Below are 19785 nucleotides of genomic sequence, written 5' to 3' on the forward strand. Positions count from 1 at the left end.
TAACTACAGTAATGGCAAGTACAGAAATCCTAATAAGGTAGGGAGGTTATTGTCCAATTCAAAAGGTGTTTATTTTTACTTGAAAAAAGTTTCCTTACACCAAAATTCTAATTTTTGCTAATGGGAGAAAAAAAGGGACAAGTTGTATCATTTTATTCCTTTAATAGAAAACCAAAATAAAACACAAAGAGGTGAAAAAAAATTGAGTGAAGCAAATTTTTGAGTAGTGAACCCTCAGAATGGTAACCCAGTAAAGACTGGATTATTTTCTCCCATATTCTATAAGTAGAATTCTATTATAGAGACAAGTTACAATAATCTCGAATTGTTGCCATTTTCACAGCTGTAACTTGTGACTCATGTGTAAAGAACCACAAGCTGGACTCCAGGAGTGATCAATATAGCTTTCACCTCTGACAAACACTAGCCAGAATCTCTTCCATTACGGTTACCATCAAAGAGAGGTACAAGTAGGACAGAAATCAAACACAAATGATATACTACCTTTCCCTACACACAATGAATAGACTAGGGAACTATTCTTAATAATAAATAATTTATTAATTAGAACATATAAGTGAATACAGAAGACATTTAAAAGTAAAAATACAAAGGAATAATTTTATTCATGCAATACTTTCATAAAAGGTGAGTATAAACTCAGTCCATGAGTGTGTGAAGTGAAATGAGCTGGCTGGCTGGAGAGGGACAGGGTGCCAGAGGCTACTACCCAGTCAGAGTCACAGCTGTATTGGTCGATTGCTGGGTTCCTGTTGGCTTGGTCTGGATCATGTTATTTCTGGTGTTGGATTTCCTGTCCATGCTCTTGACCACGTCTTTCACCCACCTGGCTTGTGGATCAGCACAGACTTTTAGGCCACGTTTGGTAATAAAACTGTAATGCAAGGAAAACACAGATGAATTTAGCCACATTCTCAAAGTCTTGGGGTGAAGAGTTAAGATCAGAGCAGACTTGAAGAGATCTTGTGCAGAAATTACTGCAAGAAATAGTCTTTCAGAGCCATGAGGTCACAAATGGGCACACTTCTTCTGCCATTTATTTTAACATAAAGGAGAAATATCTGCAAGTAGTATCCAGCCCCTTTGTTCACCACAATTCAGAGGTTCCTTTTCTCATCCATGTCACCGAATGTTGTAACAAAAAGACATTTGAGGCCATCTAGTTCCATTATTACATATCCTCTTCCTTTTCAAATTTAAAAATACTCATCTTATATTTTTAATAAAAGCTGATTTTTACATTTTCATTTTTTAGAGTAAAGCTTGCAATTAAGTGTTGGGAAGAGTTATTACTTCTAAAAATGAGATTCTGGTAGAAGAAGGGGACCATGTAGTTTGTGCATTGACTCATTTTGTTGAAATATCAAGGGACTCTGCCTAACTCAACCCTAAGAACCCCCAACTCCAGTGAGGCTTGCAGGGAAACCCTGACACGGGCCAGCCATCTCTAAACCCAAACCTCAGAGCTGTGCACAGTATTCAACAGACTCTTCCACTAAGCTAAATAGAGGAGGACTTCTATTCTTTATTTGGCAGCCCAATTTTTGCAATAATCGCCATTCAGTTGGGCTGCATAAAGACATGATTGACAAGGAAAAATAAAGAGGTTGTCAGTTAAGCTGAGCTGTTCCTCCATGTTAACCTACTTTTCCGAGGAAGGCAGCATTTCTGTATACTCTACTTCTATACCTCTAGATATCCACCCAACCCAGCTTCTGTGAAGACAAACTCACATTACTGCTTTCAAGGAGCCTTCCTTGATGGTGTAGGTCTTGATTCTGTTAACTGGCAGTTGCTGGATAGTGAAGCTCACACAGGTACTCTTATCTGAGACTTCACTCCCTACACCTGGTGAGGAAAAAAAAAAAAAACAGACAATGAAAAATTAAGCTATTATCAAAATCATAGGAACAATAATCTGTTAAATTACTCTAAGAATGTTGTGAGAATATAAGGCCATTTGCTTTTTGGGGGAAGAGATGACTGACAGGCATCCTGAATCTCTTGCCCATCACAGATTCTTAGTAAATATTTGACTAATTTAAAACCTCAATCAATAGAATTGTTTTGGGAATTTCATGCTGAGACAAAAACAAGATGTTTTCCCATCTCTGTGTATATTTTCACTTAGACATTTGGGATGGCTAGTAAATGTCCCAGTGACACTCATTCATTTATTTATACAACAGTGCCTGTTGTGTCCCACATGTTTTATTAAGACAGATGTTTTATCCCTGTTTTCATAGAGCATTTCTTCTAATGAGGGAGCCAGGCAACAGACAGGTAAACAGAAAAGATCATTTCAAATAGTGCAACATGTTACAGTACTATAAGTGAGATTACAGAGTTATGTGTGAAGAGTACTCTAGGCAAGGTAACATTCAGTGGGGGAAGGCTATCCTCCACAAGCTGCTGAAAGTACCTTCTGCCATTAACCAGTTCACCCAGTCCTTAGACCCCCAAACAGCTACTTAGCCACTTAAGCTGATCCACAAGTACTGACCAGAGACAAAGCAAGAGAAGAAGCAGAGACTCTTGGCCCAGGCTGAGAAGAAAGCTGCTGGCAAAGGGGGTGTCCCCACTAGGAAATCACCTGTTCTTAGAGCAGGGGTTAACACCATCACCACTTTGCTGGAAAACAAGAAGGCTCGCTGGTAGTGATTGCACCTGGTGTGGACCCCATCAAGCTGGTTATCTTTCTGCTTGTCCTGTGTCCTAAAAGTGGTCCCTTACTGCATTATCAAGGAGAAGAAAGGCAAGACTGGGACATCCAGTGCACAGGAAGCACACTGTTGCCTTCACTCAACCAGGAAAACAAAGGAGCTTTGGCTAAGCTGGTGGAAGCTATCAGGACCAATTACAATCATGGATATGATGAGATCTGCAATGTCCTGAGTCCAAAATCTGTGGCTCACATTGCCAAGCTGGAAATAGCAAAGGCTGAGGAACTTGCCACTAAACTGGGTTAAATGTACACTGTTGAGTTTTCTGTACATAAAAATAATAAACACTCTCCTTCAAAAAAATTAATAAATAGTAAAAGGTAAGATATATGTAAATGGAAGTCAGCCCTAAAATATTCATCCCCAATAGTAATGGCCCAAGGGAATTAAACTATTGAGTTTAGAGAACATCTAACATTGCAAAAGGAAAAATAACTTGGGAGAATTAATACTGTTAAGGGTTGGGTAAAATCTAATCAAAGTTTCTAAGTGCTGATTTTCTCCTTAACTGTAGACACTGGTCTTTGCTACCCAGAGAAATAGGCAGCTAAAAAGCGTCTAAAGTAACCACTGATAATGACCAAGATTGGTCTGTAGTGTTGCTAATATCAGAAGGCATTTTTTAAAGCATGGAACTAAACAAAGAGTGTTCACAGTGTGCTTTTATTCATCATTCCTTCTCCTCTCCTCCTCTCTCAGTGCCAGTCTGCACATTCCTACCCTCTACCTTTGCCAATATGTTTTTAATGCTGAATTGTTTCTGCAACCAATGAAAGAGGAAAAATCTGGGCTTTTTCTCTGTTTCTCTCATATTTAAGAAACAAGATTTCTCTCTGTGAAGTATCTGAAATGGACTCCCAAGACTCAGGGAATCCTGTTAGACTTGAAACCACAAAGCCTTTTCCTTATTCTCAGCAATGTTTGTGTGTCTGTGTTATTCTTTAAAATATCACCTTCACTCAGGTTGCAGAGTTGAATTAAAGCAGAGACTGTTTGCCTCATTTTTGTAAGTAAGACGCTAAGTACCAGTGGGACTTATAGAGCTCCTTCAACTAGAAAACTTGGGAATTTGAGACCAGGGTCTACAGTTCTTCTCAGCCTCTAACAGACCTCCTTTCCCCTACTCCAGATCTGAATCTCCCTCAGATGGTATGCCCATTGTCTCAGCAAAATGCCAGCCACGTAGCAACATGTGGCCTACTGTAGTAATCAAACTTTTTTGTTTCATCAATTTTTTTTTGTTTTGTACACAATTTCAAGGACTTCCAGACAGCAACCTTTATTCATGGAACCCCTTCGGGACCCATTATTAAGTTATGATATCATAGTCTAAGTAATAAGTCTACCAATTAGAACACAAATAAGTAGACGAATTCACTCCAGTCATAGGAAAAAGTAACCCTTCAAGAAATATCTACTGAATGCTCAGGTAAGGGCTGAGTATAGCTGAATCTTACCTGGATGTGTCTTGCAGGTTTATTGAACTGTGTGTAAGTTGCTGACCTATTTGTTAGTAGTTATTATTGTATGGTCTCTTACAAATAGAGAAAATTTCTCATAAATAGTAATATTCATGGCATTACTAACAGAGTCCCCCACATACTTGAAGGTAATATTGATTTTCTGGACATGAAGGTCTGAACTTCCAGTCATTTGGGGCTTGGTTTTGTATTGAAAACATTGATTTGCTCCAGAGCATATATCCTCTGATGCATCCCTACATTGTAACTGAACTCTCAAAGATTTTGATAATTTATCAAACAATATATTAAATGGGAAAAAGCTACAAATGCATTTATAATCATCACCTCTAATCTATAGCTAACATTAATAAAAAAATTACTGTTTGCAAGGAAATCTGATGTTATTAAATAAATAAACCATAATATTTAATCTTAATCTCAGGTGATCATGTCTGTTATCCTATTCAGTTTATACATAAATAAGCATAGGCCCTGAGTGGTTAAGAAATGTACCCAAAATTACCCAATTAGGAAAAGTAGGAGCCCAGATACTAACCAAATTCTCCCTGTTCTGGGAGTTTACGAAGCCCCCTACAGTCAAAATCATCATTCCTTTTTTGCACATGGGAAGTTTAAGGCTCGCCTGAGGAAAGCAGTTTACTTCAGTCAAAACCTGAGTCAAACCCAAAATGTGTGCCCCTCTGCCTTGCCTCCCTGTTCTTTATCTCACAGACAGCTTCTCGACTTACCTTCCACAATGTATGCAGTGAGACAGCAGATGCCAAGAAGGGCCAAGATGAGAAGTCTCATGGCTGAGGTCCTGCTGAGCTGGGCAGGGAGAGAGTGAGGATCAGGCTCTTTGAGGACCTCTTTTATGCCTCCAATGGTCAGCGCACTTCCTGTGGTGAGAGGGGGCTTTTGAGGTGGGTGTGGGATCACGGAAAGTCTTTGCAATACTGATGCTTTTAATTTTCTTTAAAAAAAAAAAAAAAGTCCCTTTTCCCTGTTCATAGTAACCTAACGCCTTGTGGCCTTTAACCCTTTGTCTGTGGTTAATGTGTCAATGAAACCAAATGTATGCATAGAAGAAAATGTGGTTGTGTTGTCTCCTGTCACCAGCCTGAATTCAGATCTTCCACTGTAGACATGCCTGAAGGCTGTTCACTGCCATGGCCCAGCACGGAAACTGTAAAGGAAATGAGGTAGAGTGGTCACTGTGTTCCATCCCACCTCATGTGACATCCAGTGTGACATGAGGCTTCCACAGCCATGGATCATGAGTCCCTGGTGCCACCCTTTGACTCTCTCAGGAGGGGAAGAGAGGCTGCTGCCACACTGAGCTTTGCAATCCTTTGCTTTCTTTTCTGTCATTTTTCTCCTCCACCTTCATTCAAGTTGCCCCCCTTTCTTCATCCCAATCTCCCCAGGTACCTAAGAAAGAATAACTGTTTAAGCATGTCTATATGCATATGTTTGCTTTATTACAACTTGGCATACACATTTATAGAAGCTTTTGAAAAGTTGTGCTGTACCAACTTATTTCAAATAAAAAGGAAATAAAATGATCTATAATCTTACCATCTGACAGTTTCCATTTTTAGTATTTTTCCAGTGAATCTGTATTGGCATACATGTGTTCTCATAATTGTAGTCATTTTAAATGCTGTTTTAACACCAATTTAAATATCTTCCCGGTTTTTTAGCCTTCATATTTCAACTTCAAGTAAATATACACACGTACATATTAAACCATTTTCTTGTAACTTATTATAAAGATCAGAACTATAAGATCAGTTTCATTAATATATACTGAATTACTTCCCTTTAATAACCAGAGGTAGGATTACTGGGTAAAATGATATGATCATCTTTATAGCTCTTATATATTGCCATATAATCTCCCCAGATATAATTTTAATTTGCAGTGCTCCCAGTAGAATTTAAACATACTTATTGCACTGGAACTTTTCTGCCACTGAGTTTGTCGTATGGTGGTTGCTCTTTATTTTACATAGATACCTATAAAATGTATTTATTAAATATATGTGTAGTTAAAGGTTTTGCGTTTGCTATTAGGAATATGAAAATAAATTCCTATGCTTTCATAAAAATTATAGGTTAACCTTTAAGAGACTTTCCACTAATCACGTTTGATTTTTCACCCAGACTTCATTCTAAACTTCAAATTGGCTCTTTAATGATCTCTACCTTACTACACAATCACTCCTTGAACACTGGACACATCTTCTTTTCAAACTGCTTCTCCTCCTATTAGTCCTCAGCATAGAGCAATGTGCTCTCTTCCATCTAATTTCCAAATACTGATATATAGGGAGCATCTTAGACTCATTGCTATCTACCCACGTGTCATTCATTCTCAACCAAACTGGACTAAGTATACCTTTTGAGTAGTTTTTTGAGATGTCTCATCCTTTCTTCCCACACTGCTCAAATGTTAGGCCAATTGCAGTGGAGTAAGTGATTTCCCAGTCTAGGGCCTCCTCTCAGTCTGTTCTCTGCAGCTTTGCCAGAGTGATCTAATCTAATCATGCCATTTCCCTACTGAGAGCCTCTTTGCCAACTTCCATTGCCTACAGGATTAATTGCAAATCTTTCGTTGTCATATATAAGAATGCTCAAGATCTATTACTGCTTTTCCTTTCAGTACTGCTTTTCCTTCCACCATTCACTCACACACTCCCAAACCTTAACAAACACATACATGTGCAGCCAACCCAATGGGCCAGCCTCTTTTATAAATATTTTCTCATATTTTCATAATCTCATATTTTATTTTCATAAAAGAGGCCAGCCTCTTTTATGCTCCTCACATGTTTCTTTTAACAGGAATACCCATGACAGCTCCCTACATAGTTACTTGTAAACTTTTCCTCTCTGTATAAGTTTTCCTGAATTTTTTTGATAAAATTAAGTTATGCCACCCCTTTATGCTCTCTTAGAACTTTGTTCTGTTCTCATGGCTATTCTGCAGCTAATCTCATTCTGTTCTACTCAATTACATTACTGCATCTCCCACTAGATGGCAGGCTCTTTGAGAGTAGGAGATTCCCTTGTTATCTCTGGATCACTGGCACTTGCAGAAAGCCTGGTATGTAGTAATTGCTCAATAATTAGTTTTTTAATAAATGAATTATTTTTAAAATGCCACAATTACAATGATTGTGCGTTAAGTGAAAGATGATCATCTAAAAACATAAAGCCATGTTTCATGACATTGGTCTAAGCAAACAAAGGAAACAAAGGCAAAAACAGACAAACAGAATTACATCCAACTAAAAAGCTTCTGCACAGCAAAGGAAATAATCGACAGAGGTAGAAGACAACTTATGAAATGGGAGAAAATATTTACAAACTATACATCTGATAAGGAATTAATATGTAAAATATATAAAGAACTCAAGCAACTCATTAGCAAGTAAACAATACAATTTAAAAATTGGCAAAAGACTTGAATAGATATTTCTCAAAATAAAACATGCAAATAGCAATCAGGTATATGAAAATATGTCCAACATCATTAATCATCAGGGAAATGTAAATTTTTAAAAAACATAATGAGGTATCATCCTACACCTGTTAGAATGGCTGTGATCAAAAAGACAAATGATAATAAGTGTTGGCATTGGAGAAGAGGGAACTCTTGTACACTGTTGGCAGGAATGTAAATTAGTATAGACAGTATAGAAAACAGTAGAGGTTCCTCAAGAAATTCCAAATAGAACTACCATATGATCCAGCAGTCACACTACTGGGTATACATCCAAAAGAAATGAAATCAGTGTATCAAAGAGATATGTGCACTCCCATGTTTATTGCAACATTATTCATAATAGCCAAGATATCAAATCCACCTAAATAGATAAAGAAAATGTGGTACATATACACAATGGAGTACTAGTCAGCCAAAAGAAAAGGGGGGGAAATCCTATCATTTGCCAAAACATGGATGAACCTGGAAGGCATTATTTTAAGTGAAATAAGCCAGGCACAGAAAGACAGATGCTGTATGATCCCACTCATATGTGTAATCTAAACAAGTTGATTCCATAGAAATACAAAGTAGAATGGTGGTTACCAGGTGCTGGGGCAGTTGAGAAGAGTGGGGTGGGGTTGGGGAGATGTCGGTCAAAGAATACAAAATTTTAGTTAGATAGAAGGAATAATTTCAAGAGATCTATTATACAACGTGGTGACTGTAATTAAAAATATACTGTATTCTTGAAAAATGCTGAGAGTTAATGTATTCTCACAAAAAAAATGATAGCTATGTGAGGTAATACATACATTGATTAGCTAGATTTCATCATTCCGCAATGTATATACACTTTAAAACATCATCTTTTACACGTAAATATATACAATTTTATCTGTCAGTTTTTTAAAATAAAACAAATAATGAAAAGAAGTAAAAAATAAAGGTGTGAACTCAGGAGATTGTGCCTGAGGCTTTCTCATGTTTTCAATCAAATCGACAATTTTACTAGTGGCTGAATTTTTTTTTAGCATATTGACATGGAATTTGTTAAACTCTCAGAATGAATTGTTCACTTTCAGTTTGTCAAAGCATGCACTAGAATCTCATTTGGGGAAGAATTCAATAACAGACAAGAAAGTAGAAACCTAGTGCAAAGTGGGCATGACCTGCTAATGGGTGTACATTGGTTGACAACAATCAGTTGAGGCATGCTTGCCATAACAAATATTTTTTATCCTTGACTCTTCTCTTTCTCATAGATGTTACACCCAATCAGCAAATACTGCAGGCTCTCTATCTTCAAAATAGAACCTGAACACTTCTCGCTACCCCCAAACCACGCTATGCCAGGCCGCCATCACCTCTCACATGGATTAGTGGAGTCATGCAATAGCCTCCCGACTGTTCTTCCTGCTTCCACCTTGCCTCTTCCACCTTTGCCTCAAGTGACCACATCTACCAAGGTGACCATTAGAAAACGTAGTTTCTCTCCTCAAAATCCTTTGATGACTCTCCATTCTTATGAGTTAAATTCAAAGTATTTGCAAGGGCTTACAAGTGCCTATGCCCTGTCCTCTTCTCTCCCATTCACTCTCTGACATCCTCCTCTGCTGTTCTCCACCCCTCTTACATCACAGTAGCCATGTGACCACCTTGTTTTTTCTCAGATATGTCAATTTTGCTCCTGACTCCAAACCTTTGCATTTACTGTTTCCTCTGCCTGATACTCTCTTCCCTCAAGATGTAAGCATAACTGATACCCTCACCTCCTTCAATTCTTTGCTCAAATGCTGCTCATTGTGGCTTTTCCTGATCACCCAATTTAAAACTTTGTACACATGCCCCTTCTGGTATCATTTGATCTATTTTTGCCGTTATATTCTCATTCCGAACTCCCAACACCTTCAAATATAACAACAATTTACTTGCTGATTTTTTGTCTGTCTTTTCCCAGGAATTCTTTATCTTTTTTACTGCTGTTTCTTCAGAGTCCTGTAGAATGCCTGGCATAAAGGAGCTGCTCAATTTCTATATCCAGAATAAATGCAAGTATATGTGGTGTGTAAGTGCAAGAGTGTGTAAGCAAGCATATGCATGCGCAAACATCAACATTTATACCTGAAAACCCTAGTGCTCTGGAATATCGACACTGTTCATGCATGTGTGACCTCACAGTGGAATGGGAAAATCCATTTTTGAAGGAAAGCATTCATTGTTGAGGGAAGAAGACAGAAGCGTGAAGGGTACAAGTAAAGGAAACTCAATGTTTTCTCTTTCTTATGACTTTCTGGTCTGAATATCTTAATTCATCTGAAAAGTTATTTTGTATTTCATCGTACGTAATATGCAATCCATATAAAGATTTCTTCTTCTATAAAACATGTTTGTGTAATTTTCCAATTTCTCTATTAGGCAATTTGTCTTTTTCTTATTGGTATGTAAGGAATCTTTATATATTCATCTTACTAATTATTTGTCATAGGTGTTGCAATATTTTCTCAATTTATAGTACGTCTTTCACTACATTTATGATGTATTGGATGAACAAAAATATATAGTTTTAACACAGTTTAATTTATCACTTTTTTATTTTATGGTTAATGCTTTTTGTGCCTTAATAAATTCTTCTTTTCTGTAAAGTCAGAAAGAGATTTACCTCTATTTTCTACTAAAAATTTTAAAGTCTTGCATTTGACATTTAAATTTTCAATTTTTCTGGTGTTCATTTCTGTATGGACTACAAGAAAGAGATCCAAAGGTTTTTTTTTTTTTTTTTTTTTTTCCTTTATAGATCCAACATTTCTAGCTCCGGTTTTTGGATAGTTCTACCTTTGCCTACACTACTTTTCATATATGAAGCCCCAACATATATATGCATCCATTTCAGAGTCTCTATTCTGCTCCACTGGTCCATCTGTCCATCCTTTACTAGCGCCATTCTACCTTCATTACCTAAGTAATTACTTATAACTTAACTCTAGTTTTTAGTAAGGCAAGTCCTCTTCTTCTGTTTCTTCAGAAGTATCTTGCCTTAAGCTCACTAGTAATTATTCAAACAAAAGTCAAGACTGCTGTGTGACCCCACTTTCTTCCCATTCAAAATGGTCAAAATTGAGAACTCTGATAGTAGTACTTTGCAAGGATGTGAAGCAGCATATATTACTCGTGGCTTTGGAAATTGGTATAACACTTTGAAAAACAGTTTGGCATTGTCATGTAAAGCTGAGCATTTGCATACCATGAAGATCCAGGAATCCTGCTCCTAGATATGTACTTAGAGAATTTCAAAGGAAAGGAGCATTAAACGTAAATTACTTGGAATGTTCAAGTGCCAAAGTTGAAGGTAAGTTAATGGTGGCATATTATACAAAGTAATTAACTGAGTAGAAGAAGGTTACCTGTAGACTAATGAAGATGATGTATAATTGTGCCATTCAGATTAGAATAACAAAACAATCAGTGTAGATATTCCTAATCAGTCGTCTGTCTTGAATGCTCTCCTCCAGAAAGTGACACAGGAATTTAGGCTGCTTCCACCTCTGAATAATACCATCTCCTAAAGCCTAGGAGTCCTTTTCTTCCAGCCGTAGGATGAAGAATGAGAGAGCATGGCACACCTCCTCTTATATAGAAGTAATATGTATTCTTTGGTCTCACATGATGGGTGAGAACTAGTTATCTTGTCCATCTAGAAGCAAGGACAGAGTGGGAGAATAGAGAATGGAGTTCCATCTGGGAAATGTAATCTGAATCAGTGCCTGAAACAAAGAGCAGAGGAGGTCTAGCACGACCTGTCATAGCAATACGATTATGATTAATCTGATGGAACACCTGAGGTTCAAGTTTCTAAAGGATAAAAATAAAGCAAGATTACTGTGATTATTATTTTCTTTGAAACGTGCCTGCAGTACATCTCTTAAATTGTACATCTTTTTTCCCTAAATTAAAATAGCGTTCTTATATTTTCTCTTAGAAAAATGGTATGGTTACTGTAAAGAAAATCCAGACACTACAGAAAAGGTTTTCAAGAAAGTACAATTCACCCAAAGTCCACACCCAGAGAAAACCACTTAACCATAATAGATGGACCTTCTTCCAAACAGCTCTCTAGGTAAATGTGCCTATGTATATCATGTCACAGTCTTTCTACAGCATTCAGTGGCTGGAGATTTATTGTACATTTGCAATGTGTGAAGCTTTGCACTAAGTACAAAAGGGCATTAACCCATTTAATCCTTAAAGAAATACAATGAAATAAGTAGAATTATTCTCTACATTTTATAGATGAGAAAATGGAAACTTAAAGAGCTTAAGAAATTCACTAAAAATCGCAAAGCTTGGTGATGATAAAGATTCAAACCCCGGTCTACCAGATTCCAAGCCCAAGCTACTACACAGTGCCCTATACTGTCAGATATTTTGATCCACCACTAATACCCTCTTGATGGGTCCTTAAATTATTTCCCTTTTTATTCAACCATGGACTACACAGCAATAAGAATATACATTTCTTTGAACTTTGTATACTTGCCTATACATCTCTTTAGCATAAGCTCCCTCCAAGAAGCTTACTGAAGACAGTCTCTGACTTTCATACTTACTGCTTTCTTTAAAAGACATACAAAGGTTAAATGTATGAAAATGAAGCTGGCTAGAAGATTGATGCCATATCAGATAGCTCTCCATTGCTTGTCCACTGATCTACAAAGCCATAATTGTAATTTGAAAGTCAATTTATTGGTACTGATGTATAATAAATGAAACTATGCCTGATAGTAAAGTCAAAATAGAACCTAATTTATACCCCCATCAATAAGGCATGAAAGCACCTATTTTCCCAAAGTTTTACCAATACTGGGTTCTACCAATTATTTTACCCATTGCAAACTTATAGGTGTAAGTTATTGGTTATATCTCATTATTCACTGCTTTTACTGGTTGATAATCAAGCAGTAAAGTTAAAGATCTTTTATGAATTGCCTTTCATAATGTTTTCTATTTTGTTTAGAATGTCCCTTTCTTTTTCTCTTTGTGAGAGTGCTTTGATCACAACTGTTTTCCCAACTATAACAATGCTAGTAATGCATAAAAAGTAAAGCTCTTAGGTACATATATGTTTACTCAATTTTGGCTTTTAACAGGAACTATATATGCTTGTTGCAAAAGTAAACAGTGTTCTAACAGAAAACTTCAGCTTTAGAAAGATAGATAAAATATTTCAGTTTTCTTACTTCTTGCCTGAGATCTAGAACAAGAGTTTCTGTAAGAGAAAAGTATCCTGTAGCTCTGACATTTTGGAAGGGACACTCATCAAATCACTAATGAGTAGAACACTACTTATTTCCTCAGAGCTCTTCTATTATGTCCCCCTTACTTATTAAGTAGATGACTTGTCACAAAGAAATACCGCTGAAAAGGGAGGAAAAGAAGCTCTATGGCATGGCTACCAGGACAGGTTCTAGCATAAACTAGCTTTGAGGAGTCAGCCAATTATTTGGGCCTTTTGGTGACTCAGTCCTCCCATCTTTACATTGAGAATAACATTCATCAACCTCATGGAAAAATGTTGGAAACTGGTGATATTACATCTGCAAAATACTCAGTAGCAAGATAAAATACAGATTACAAGTCTAATATGTAACCACGCTCTTTCTCTTTTGCCTTGTACCTGGGACCACAGAGTCTGTCAGACAAGAATGTAATTAAGGAAATGAAATTAAGGAAATTGGGTAGTTTGTGGATACATTTTTATCTTCAACTTCAGGTTAATTAAAAGGGAAAGAGAAGAGAGAGAGAGAGAGAGAAAGAGAGAGATAGTATGTAATATAAATTGAGCCAGTGGCCTGAGCACACTCCCAGAGGTTTCTAAGCAGAGTTTAGTAGGCACTGCCAGTGGATGCTGTGAAGATAAGTGGAATTTCATACTTTGATTTTCAATTCACCACCAAGATCCCTCCTGGCCTAAAGCAACACTACTAGCAGTATGATGTAATATCTGAAATCCTTCTATTAAAATCATTCACTCAAAGTCATCCATTCATTCATGCAGTGGACTATATACAAATACAGTCATTCATTCATTCATGCAGTGGACTATATATAGTCATTCATTCATTCATGCAGTGGACTATATATATTACATATATAATACCTATACAATATATATAATCCATATGTATTATGTATTACATATATAATACCTATATGATATATATAGTCCACTGCAACATAAGTGCTATAGTAGCTTGATCAATTATTTGAAATGAAATTTGACTGTGTAGGAGCCACAGGTGATTCCGGAGTGAATAAGGCATAGACTCATCTCATTCTCAGACATTAATATTGGACTTTGATTAATGCGTTGATGATAGACTGTTACTCTGTGAAATAGAGAAGGCACCTAAGGAAATGCACAGTGAAGCTCAGTTCTGAAGGAAGAACAGTGGGAGGGATGAATCTACCAGCATTTCCCAAAGTGTTTTATACCAAACATTTGTTCTGTCATCTGGGGAGAGGGGTCCATTTCTAATAAACTTGAGAAATTTGGGGCATTACTAATTCATAGAGCGTATCACTATGTTAAAGCCTCTGATAAATCATATAGTAAAATTTGGCTAACCCAACATTTTCCAACTATTTTTGACTATAGAACCATTTTTCATGGAACACTTTAACCAGCTGGAGACATATTTCACCCTACAGAGGGTGATACTAAAAGGTTCTTGTCTTGGGGGCGAGGTGTTAAACACTACGGTCTTCCCCTAGTGTTTAAGTCTTAAGTAAGAGAGGCTGGAGATATTTTGATGGTGAATTCAATACAGGGGGAGACAGAGAACTTGACACTAAACAGAAATCCAGTTGGATTATATGGTTTTTAGTGGAATTTCAAAGCCTGTGGAAAAATTTTGGCTCTGTGATATTTTATTCATGATTACTATTCTGCTTTTGCTTATTTTCCGATACCAGGGAATGTGTAATTGTACCTCTTCTTTTTCTCATGGTTTAAAAAACTCATCTCACCCTGGTCTTACTCAATAACCACTTAAAACAATAACTAATGCTATTGACTCCAGAAATTGCTAATAATGAATGACCTTTTACATGATTTCTTTTTATTTTTACATGAGATACTATACAAAGAGAATTAATAGTTTTCTCCAAAAAAAAAAATCAAGACTTGTATAGAAAAACAATTAAATAGGTATTTTATTGCCATGGACTTCAAGTAATGATGGTTAAATATGTAAAATTATATTTAATAACTTGAGTCGCTGCATTTTTAAATTAGTGAATTCAAATGAAATATGCTAGATAGGTATTACTAGATGGTTGCAAAAGTAATTGCAGTTTTTGCCACTGGTAATTAATTCTAATGGCAAAAACTGCAATTACTTTTGCACCAACCTATATCTATGTCTGACAAATATTATGTATAACTTCATATTAATAGCACAACACAAGAATCAACACACTATAGCTGCCTTCTGTTTGTGTAAATAAAGTTTTATTAGAACATGGCAATGCCTATTTGTTTACATATTGGCTATGGTTGTTTGTACACTGCAACAGCAAAGTTGATTTGTTGCATGGTCATCAAAGCTTAAAATATTTGCCATCTGGCCCCTTACAGAAAATATTTGCTGACCTCTGGGTCAGATCCTGATTCATATTTATTAAAATGTTATGTTCAATGGGATATCAACCATGTAACATAAGTAGAGATGAAAAAAGCCTAAAGAAGTACACCAAAACATTGACAATGAAAAATTCCCCCAGGAAGTTACCGAGTTCATGGCCAAGATGGGAAAGTGAGAATATCTTCTCATATTTCATGCCCTTGTATCATTTATTAGCTATTTTATTTGCTTATTTCTTTTTAGTGAAAGTATGTGGTATTAGCATGCAGTACTTTCTCATCAGGTGGGTTTATAGTCTCCTTCGTTTTTTAATAAAAGATATACAGTCACCAAAAATCTCAAAAAAATTTCTAAAAATATCTGTGGTTATCAAAAGGTTAAAAACCACTGCCCTGCACTATACAGCATGTATTACTCAGGGCCAGTAACCCACAAGCCCAACAGAGGAAGTGTTGCGTGTTGACCACTACTCAGAAATTGCCTATAAATAGTTTTGGTTACATTGCTCATTGATAACAGATCAATGGTGAATCTAAACAGAAGAGGTGATTGAGTCAAAGTAACCAACTCTCCAGGGAAGATTAGGTTGGGAAGAAAAACGACACCAGTCTCTATGATGGCAAGCTAACCATTCTTTCAGGAAGCTAAAACTAGTAAGCAGAAGAGTATTTTTTCAGATGACTGCCATTTTTGCCATAAGGTGTACCAGAAACAAAACCCTCTGTGGTACAGAATTCAAAGCATTTATGGATTTCCTAAGCTGGACATTGGTCAGACTCTATCTACCTACCAAAGATAGATGTACCAGCCAGAAACTGAAGTCCAACGTCAGTGGCCAAAAGCCATCCTAAGGATTCTTTCCTTGAGAAGCCACATACTATAGTGGGGACCATGAACTGTAAAACCATATTAGCCAGGATCTTTTTGGGCTTAAGTGATCCACCCGCCTCAGCCTCCCAAAGTGCTAGTATTACAGGCATGAGCCACCACATCCGGCCTATTTATTATTATGAATAACAATGATCGATTTTTATGGAATCAGCCAGGTCTACGATTCTCTGCTCTCCCGTACTTGGCCTTCTCCCCACATCTGAAATATCAGGACAAAGAAGCATGCACATCACTGCACATGATTGATATCAAGCTGGAAGACATTTTCATCTTCCCAATGAAAAGATCAGTCACAAATACAAAACCTTTTGATGGTAGAATAAGAGGGCATGGAGTGCTATGCATTACCTAATTTTCAGATTAACTAAAATTATTTTTTATTTTAACCTTTATTGAAAAATTTCCAAATTTTTTTCTGGCAGAGCGGAATAGAAAAATAAATTCTTGATGACAGAGGCTTACTTAGTTTTAGTGCCTCAGCCAGTAATCTATTGCACAGAACCTAGAATTCTTAAAGTACAAGCATTACCTTATAGGGTATATGATATTGAATTGAATCTGAATGGAGCTTCAGAGTTGAGTCTGGAAGCAAATCATCAAGTATTGCCTTATCAGAAGTCTGCTTTCATTGCTTCGTATAAAATAGCAGCTCCTCCCCATTCCCATAGTTTCTTGCAACCTGCCTTATTGTAATTTATAGCTCTTATCATCACCACTTGACATTTTTATATCCTGTGTATTGTGGTTTTCCCCCTACAGAATATAATGTCGGTGAGAATTGAGACTCTATTGTATTACTGAACCCTCAGTGCTTATAAGGTAGGAATTCAAGAAATATTTATTGATTGAATAAATAAATATAAACTAATTGTCTTGTCATTTTCTTCTTTCCTCCAAGAACTAAAGCAGAAGCTCTGCTCAATTTAACTTGGAGCTAGCTACTTTATACTGATTATCCTAGTATGACAAATAATACAAGGAAAAAAGATCAAAAGATATAGTGGCTAGAATAGACCTTAAAAATTATGTAGTATTTTTTTGAAGGGAAAACAAATTAGAGTGATGGGCAATGTCACAGAACAAACTTCTGTTCTGGCACATCCCTTAGCAAGGCTCAGTTAGAGTCAGAAAAAAGGCCACTACAAACAAAAATAAAGTATGCCATATATCAGGGAGAAAGATTAATACATTTCTTTGCTTGCTTTTCCATCTATGCAAGACAGAGGTCATTCTGGAAATGGGTGAAGTGAAGGATTCATGTGGTGAATTCAGGCTTGCACCTGAGTCCTCACTCCATCCTCCTCAGTGCCTCCTTTTCTGCTGATCCTCTCTGTACCTCAGTGCATTTGGCCAGGACAGACCTAAAAGTCAGATGAATTATAACCCTCAATGCCACCTGATAAATCTGCACAATTCAATCACATCCACTTCCTGCTATTCTGTAAATAGCATTACTTGAGCAACTTTTTAAAAATTCAAAATGTTAACCGGCATCTTCCTTTAGAGAAATGTGTTGAATACCCACAATTTCATCATATGTTATTTTACTATCTTTAATGATAAGCCATAGATGTAAAGCTGTATTCATACCAACTTCTCTCTAATACCTGGAAAAATTTTATATTCTCCTCAGCTGCTTAAGCTTTTACAACTCACCTTTCCCTTCTCTTTATTATTTTCTGTGTGTGTGTGTGTGTGTGTGTGAACTTAATTGTTTTTTGTCTGTTTTATTGTGGTAACAACACTTAACATGAGACCTACCCTCTTAAATTTTGAAGTGCAAAATACAGTACTGTTAACTATATCTAGGCACAATGTTTTATGGCAGATCTCTAGAACTTACTCTTGTTACATACCTGATACTTCTTTTTAAACATTTTTATTTCCATAAGTTTTGGAGGAACAGGTGGTATTTGGTTACATTAGTAAGTTCTTTGGTGGTTATTTGTGAGATTTTGGTGTGCCCATCACCCAAGCAGTATACACTGAACCCAATTTGTAGTCTTTTACACCTCACCCAACTCCCACCCTTCCCCTGAGGCCCCAAAGACCATTGTTTCATTCTTATGCCTTTGCATTCTCATGGCTTAGCTCCCATTTATGGTGAGAACATATGATGTTTGGTTTTCCATTCCTGGGTTAGTTCACTTGGAATAATAGTCTTCAGTTCCATACAGGTTGTTGCAAATGCCATTAATTCATTCCTTTTTATGGCTAAGTAGTATTCCATTGTACATATATATCACAATTTCTTTATCTACTTGTTGATTGATGAGCATTTGGGCTGGTTCCATATTCGTATAATGATTTCTTTTCCTCTGGGTAGATATCCAGTAGTGGAATTGCTGGATCAAATGGTAGTTCTACTTTTAGTTATTTAAAGAATCCCCACACTGTTTTCCATAGTGGTTGTACTAGTTTCATTCTCACTCAGCAGTATAGAAGTGTCCTCTTTTTACTACATCCATGCCAACATCTATTATTATTTGATTTTTTGATTAAGGCCATTCTTGCAGGAGTAAGGTGGTATCACACTTTTTTGATTTGCATTTCGCTGATTATTAGTGATGTTGAGCGTTTTTCATATGTTTCTTGTCCATTTGTACATCTTCTTTTGAGAATTGCCCCATCATGTCCTTAGCCCACTCTTTGATGACATTGTTTGTTTGTTATTTTTCCTTGCTAATTCTTTTGAGTTCTTTGTAGATTCTAGATGTTGGTCCTTTGTTAGATGTATAGATTGTGAAGATTTTCTCCCACTCCATGGGTTGTCTGTTTACTCTGCTGTTTCTTTTGTTATGCAGAAGCTCTTTAGTTTAATTAAGTCTCACCAATATTATCATTGTTTTTTTGCATTTGCTTTTGGGTTCTTGGCCATGAAGTCTTTGCCTAAGCCAATGTCTAGAAGGATTTTTCTGATGCTATCTGCTAGAATTTTTACAATTTCAGGTCTTAGATTTAAGTCCTTGATACATCTTGAGTTGATTTTTGTATAAGGTGAGAGATTAGGATCCACCTTCATTCTCCTACATGTGGCTTGCCAATTATCCCAGCACCATTTGTTAAATAGGTGTCGTGATGATATGATTGTATACCTAGAAAACCCTAAAGACTCTTCCAAAAAGCTCCTAGAACTGAAAAGTAAATTCAGCGAAGTTTCAGGATACAAAATTAATGTACACAAATCAGTAGCTCTGCTACACACCAACAGCAACCAAGCTGAGAATCAAATAAAAAACTCAACCCCTTTTACAATACCTGCAAAAATAAAACAAAATACTTAAGAATATACCTAATCAAGATGAAAGATCTGTACAAGGAAAACTACAAAACACTGCTGAAAGAAATCATAGATGACACAAACAAATTGAAACACATCCCATGCTCATGGATGTGTAGAATCAATATTGTGAAAATGACCATACTGCCAAAAGCAATCTACAAATTCAATGCAATTTCCAGCAAAATACCACCATAATTTTTCACAGAACTAGAAAAAACAATCCTAAGATTCATATGGAATCAAAAAAGAGCCCACATAGCCAAAGCAAGAC

At 36.5% G+C, this 19785-nt stretch overlaps 1 protein-coding gene across 1 annotated transcript in view; it reads right to left on the minus strand.

The window, feature by feature from the left end:
• Positions 1-601: 601 nt before the first annotated feature.
• Positions 602-19785, minus strand: part of LOC103230639 (lymphotactin) — a 196687-nt gene continuing 177503 nt past the window's right edge. Inside the window, exons 3-5 of the mRNA XM_073011436.1 lie at positions 4957-5106; positions 1755-1869; positions 602-895 (exon numbers count right to left, since the gene is read on the minus strand). Of these exons, the coding sequence (XP_072867537.1) occupies positions 727-895; positions 1755-1869; positions 4957-5106 (434 nt within the window). The 3' untranslated portion in view covers positions 602-726. The remainder of the gene's footprint in view (positions 896-1754; positions 1870-4956; positions 5107-19785) is intronic.

The sequence above is a fragment of the Chlorocebus sabaeus genome, chromosome 25 (assembly GCF_047675955.1).
Source record: "Chlorocebus sabaeus isolate Y175 chromosome 25, mChlSab1.0.hap1, whole genome shotgun sequence".
In the NCBI taxonomy this organism is placed as follows: Eukaryota; Metazoa; Chordata; class Mammalia; order Primates; family Cercopithecidae; genus Chlorocebus; species Chlorocebus sabaeus.